The sequence below is a fragment of the Mustela nivalis genome (genome assembly GCF_964662115.1).
Source record: "Mustela nivalis genome assembly, chromosome: 10".
NCBI lineage: Eukaryota > Metazoa > Chordata > Mammalia > Carnivora > Mustelidae > Mustela > Mustela nivalis.
Genome location: NC_139029.1, coordinates 17,199,634 through 17,205,633, shown reverse-complemented (window position 1 = coordinate 17,205,633; position 6,000 = coordinate 17,199,634). Strand labels below are relative to the sequence as shown.

The 6,000-nt window shown below is 36.3% G+C and overlaps 1 protein-coding gene across 1 annotated transcript in view; it reads right to left on the bottom strand.

Annotated features, from left to right (window-relative positions):
* Positions 1-2,131: 2,131 nt before the first annotated feature.
* Positions 2,132-6,000, bottom strand: part of CLIC4 (chloride intracellular channel 4) — a 70,504-nt gene continuing 66,635 nt past the window's right edge. The window contains exon 6 of the mRNA XM_082684720.1: positions 2,132-5,666. Coding sequence (XP_082540846.1) covers positions 5,502-5,666 — 165 coding nt within the window. The 3' untranslated portion in view covers positions 2,132-5,501. The remainder of the gene's footprint in view (positions 5,667-6,000) is intronic.

Sequence of the window (6,000 nt, the reverse complement as noted above, 5' to 3'; positions counted from 1 at the left end):
CTGGCAACCCACTAATTTGTCAGTCTCTGTAAGATTTCCCTATTCTGGACATTTCACATAAATGGAATCTTAGGTGGCTTTTTTTGATTGGCTTCTTTCACTGAGCAGGTTTTCAAGGTTCACTTGTATTGTGCCTTGTGTCTGTACTTTTTTATGGCTGAATAGTATCCCATTAATGAATATAATGAAAAAAATTATATATAGAATGTATATATGTGTGTGTGTGTGTGTGTGTGTGTATAAAATTTTTAGCCCATTTATCTGTTGACATCTGGGTTCTTTCTGTTTTTTGGCTACTACAAAGTGAAATAAGCATCCACGTACAAGACATATGTGAACAAAGTTTTATTTCTCCTGGTTATAAACTAAGAGTGGAATTGCTGGGCCGTGTGGCTGCTCTGTGTTTAAGTATTTGAATAACTGCCAGACTGTTTTCCAAAGTGGCTGCACCATTTTACATTCCCACCAGCAGTGTAAGAGAGTCCTGATTTCCCCACATCATTGCCCACATTTAATAATGTCTCTTGATTATAGCCATACTGGAGGGGTTTTTGTGTGTGTGGTTTTAACTTATATTTCCCTAATGACTAATGTTAAGCTTCTTTTATGTGTCTCTTGGCCATCTGTGTATATTCTTTGAAGAGCTATCTATTCAAATCCTTGCTCATTTATTATTCAATTATAAGAATTCTTTATATATTCTGGACACCAGACCCTTACGTGTAATCCATATTTAGAACTGACGGATCATCCCAAAATGACTCCTTATGCTTGCTGGCAATTCCTACTCCTGCCCACAGCACCAGGCAACCATTATGCTGCTTTCTGTGTGTTTTGGGTAAATCCCTCCTGCTAATGAAATCTTGTCTCCTAAATATGGTGAGATTAGGGGAGATTTCATTCTGCCTTTTGGTAGCCCTGGACTTAGCTTCTAGTATGCCACATACAGTTCTGGAATTCAACAAATGATCTGTGAAAAAAACAATCATGTATTTGGGTTCCTGGGTTTCCAGTGTGCCCTATAACCAAGAGCCTTGTGATTTTCTTTTCCCCGGCAGAGGCCCTCTGCATGGGCCAAACCCAACTGTAAACTTTCAAGTCTTTATATCTCATCAGGCGAGCTTCCTAGGTTTTCCTCCCTTCTCCGAATATATATATGGGTTATAGAGGGGAATAATTCTTCCGTATGAATTTTTTAAACTCATTTGTCTTATTCTCACACACACACAGACACACACGCACGCACGCACACTTGAGATTTTGTTGGAAAACCTACTGAATTTATAAATTACTTGAGACAGAATTAAAACTCTTCGTAAGCTTCCTATCCATGAACATGATATACCTATCCATGGAGCAAATTTCAATTAGGTCCTTTGATAATAGTTTGCACTTTTCTTCATAACGGAATTGCATGGTTTATTAGATTTGATCTAAGATTAATAGATTAAAAGGTTAGCTTCTTTTAAAGCATTTTATTTTTTAGAATAGGTAACATATGTTACAAATTTCTCAAATCTCAAAAAAGTATACATTGACAATTTCCCATTTTCCTCAGTCACCCAGATTTTGTCCAGAAAAAAAATGTCATCCAATGTTACTAGTTTATTAATTTTAATATAGTTAGTATTAGTATGTAGTAATTATATTTTTTCAATATTTTATCTAGTAATCTGGCTAAATTTCCTTATTATTTCTGATAGGTTATTTTGTATTTCTTTTATGTATATGCATCATCTGCAAAAAGCATCCATTTGGTCATTTTTTTTCCATTCCCTATTCTTTCTACAGATTTTACTGCATTGACTAGCACACTTCTAATAAAGTAGCTGTAAAAAGTAGCCAAATAATAGCTGTGATAGAAGGCAATCCTGTCTTATTCCTGGCTTTAATGGGAGGGCTTTATTTCATATTTATATATGAAATTAACTGTAGGTTCTTGGCAGATGGCTTTTCAGGTAAAAAATATTTTAATCTCTGGCCCTACTTTGCTAAGAATGAGAATCATAAAAGTTTCTATCAAATTATTTTATGCACCTACTGAGATGACCATATGATTTTTTTTCCCCTTTAATCTATTAAATGTGTTGAGTCACCCTCTCATGGAAAAAAGCAGTCTCAAGTAAAACACTTTTACCCCAGGTTGTTATTTATTTTCATGAGGTGGGGGAAAAAAGAACATTTTATGATAGTGAAAATATACTTTATTTTTTTTAATACAATAGCTGCCAGCAATATACTGGTTCTAGAGAGAGAAAAGAAAATACAAGCATTCTATAATAAGCTTTCATTTGCCTTTTCAAGTAATTCTAAAGAAAATACTCCAATTCTGTTCAACATTAAGACTGAGGGAATTGAATTTTTTTCCATGATAAAAATATAATTTTGACAGCCCTAATCCTGATCATTTGTAAAGGATAGAATTTTTTTAAAAAGCCTATATAGTATATCAACGATGAATGCTTCCCTCTCTGAATCAAATACTGATTATAACCAGTGAAAGAGAATGGTTAATCAATAAATGATGAAATGTTTATCAAAATGTTCATGAAAAAATACATTGCTATTTCTTCTCATTTTTTACCTTGTAGATATTTCCTAAGTGGATATTTTAAATGTACAGAAACAAAAGCTAGCTATGTAACTCTGAAGAGATTCAAAACTCAACAGACGTTAAAATGCCTAAATTCTAGAGTTGATCAACTTAGTGTAAGAATAAATGTCAGAAATCTCTTCATTGTATACAGATTGCTCAAGAGTTTAAAAATAAATTGTGTAAGCTGAGTTATCAAGAAATCAAATCTTATATATATGATTTTCATCACAAAAGTCAATGATCCTAATAAAAGATATTAGAGGGATATTGAAAATCTACATCTACATTTTTTTAAAAAAGGAAGTTATATCAACTGAAATAGTAAAGAGCTTTCCAACTGTTCAACAGAAAAATTTCTCAGAATTCATTGGAAAATGAAAAAAAGTGAGAGTTTCCATTCAGACTCTAATCTTGCTGAAGTGGTACAGAAGGGGCTTAAATGAGGAAACAAATGATTTAGTTGTAAAAACAGCATCAGATGGTCTGCATTATATCAGTTCATACACACTACATGAACTGCCATGAAAACTTTTATGCCCTAAAATCTCCCAAGATTTTAAGCTATGATCTTTCCACAAGTATAAAATGAGGGAAAAAATCATGTTCTGGGTCATCCTTTTTCCTAGCTTTTGTCCATATGCCAATCTCAATTTCATCTAACTATCTTCCCTGATAACATAATAATAAAATCTGTCTTTCTACATCAAAATCGTAACAGACAGCCCGGCCTTTCTTGGACATCTAGAGAGAGAGCCAAATACAATCAAGAGACAATGAAGAGAATAAATATCCAAAGTGAAAACAGTTCATGACTGAATTTCAGAATGTGGTTTCGTCCCTCTATTTTGAGCAATGTACCTCCGTGCTCATTAGCCCCTCTATTCTGCACCACTCAGTCCCCTGCTCACTGGGAAGAACAGACCCTTCTCCTGAATCTTTTTCATACTTTGAGAGCCCTAAGGCGAGGTTCAGTATCGCCTGAGTGTCAAGTCACTACTGGTTTAAAAGGAGGTGGGAAGTGGCGATGGCTGCCTGTGTCCTGGTGCACACAGGACATTTTCACCCACTGAAACTACTGCTCTGGAATTTCTCAGTGATAACCTGAGTGCTTTTCTTGCAACCAGATAAGTCACTATCCAATATTTAATTACAAAAAGGTGGGTGCCCAGACTTTTAATCAGCAATAAGGAGTTGTAAGAAGGGCAAGGCAAAGAAACCTCCCTGAGCCAAATGGATTCAATCTGGAGCTTATCTTTCTGTACCAAGCTAAGTACTGATAGGTTAAAAAATGCAGTATATGCTTATAAAAATCAGGTTGCTTCCCTAACGCCAGTGATTACTAAATGTTAACACACCAAAGGGGGGGGAAACATTGCCATTTTAAAGCAATAATATAAATTTCCAAAAACAGCCTATGAGAAATAGCACATCTTAAACAAGTTACATATAAAAAAATTACCAAAAATGTATTTTAGTTACAACCACGGTCTTTGGAGCAGTAGTACTTAGGAAGTCCATTTTTTAAAAATGAATAAATACGTAGCAAACTTTTGTTTTATTTTTACCAAGTTCATCTTCCCTTGTTAGAGAACCAATCATTCCTGGTTTAGGACTTCGATTAAAAAACAAACATGCAGAGTGCTATTCCTCAATGTAGCTTTAGAAAAATTTAATCGAAGGAAGTTCAATGATTGAGATTAGGCAAAACTGCAGTAAATACGTACTCACCATTACAACTATAATATAGTTCAAAAGGAGTGAACCACCCTCTACCCAGAGTTTAACAGTCACTGGGGAGGGGGAGTGGAATGGGAAAGCTGGTAATGTGTGTTTTACCTTGCTTTTGATATATGATGGATAATGCATCCTTTAGATTATCCATACGAATTAAATATGCTTCAGAAACAAAATTCTGCCTAATATTTTGATAGACCCAAGCTATATTCCTTAGGTTAATACCTGCGTTAATTGACATTACAAGTTGTTGTACTGCTGTAGCTAAATCAATTAAGTATCAGTTTATGTAGTGTTACTCAACAGATCTCTGGACAGCAAGGTCTATGCTTACCAAAAAGGGAGCTTTTTAAAATAAAGGAGGAAAGCAATCAAGTTCCAAACAAATGGCACTGGGCAGAATACACATAAAAAAACAACACATGCGGACAGAGTAGCAGGGGCCCATTGGTTTTTCTCATGCTTGAGGAAGATCTTCAGGGCATCACCCCTCTCTCTCTGAACTTTTAGCTTCTACAGAGCCTCAGACAGAACTGGCATGAAGGATAAATGTTTTTGCGCAAAAGTAAAAATCCATGTACAAAGTAAAAACAGCAAACTCTGTAGTGACTTTCTGTGGAAGGCTCTCTTCACCGGTGGTGACAGACCCAGGACAGACTGAACTGAAACAGAGTATTCTGATACAGTAGCGGTCCTTTCATATACTCTTACTACATATTATACAATTCCCAGAATACATAAATATTCCTTGTACCATGCACTGTGCACCAATTTGGGGCTGACTGAGGAGGTCGTGGGTACTATTTTAACAGTTAAACACGGCACATCCGAAGTTCGGCCCTCTGTCCACTGTGGACAGACGAATCAGTCAGGGCTCTGGACAGACAGCGATCTACTGCTCAAGTGGGGAGTGTGGCGGCGTGTTTCTGAATTAAAGGAGAGGAGGGTATGGGGCAGGGGAGGGACACAGGATACAGAGTTTTAAACATAATACTGCTTAGGAGTGTATATTTAAAGATAGCTACTATACCTTGTCTATCCTTTATCGTTATCTTGAATAACTGCACGTTCATGCAAAATAAAATTTCTACTTTATAGGAACAGGAGCAGTCTGTTAGGAAAAGCATATTCTTAGGGGAAGATGCAAAGACATCTCTCTCATCAGTGACATTTACTTGGTAAGTCTTTTGGCTACATCACTATAGGCTATTTCGACCTCCTTATCACTGGGACAAGTGTTGGTGAACTCGTCCCTACTGTACGCATTAGTTAAGTATCTCCAGATGCCGGTCATCCCTTTCGGAATATCAAAGTTGCGGTATTTTTTGGCCACCACCTGAAATACAAAGACATCAAAAGTTAACATTTATTTTCCATGACTTGTAAACCAGACTTAGCTCTGATTTTAGGGCATATGAATTCTGTGAATCTCTGAGAACTGCTTCTATTTGGGAAGAAGTCCCCTTCATTCTAACTAGAGTTTTAAACAATGACAAGGGCTGCAGGGTACATCAGAACTTCAGTAATGTGACAAGGATTGCAAACGCCTGCCCTGGTGACCCAGAGGGACAGCCGGGGGAATCCCCAGGTAAATGTTTGAAGGCGCATACACGATTCTGTTTTCCTTGGTCTTGATCTTTGTCATACAACTAGTGTTAACTACTACTCTA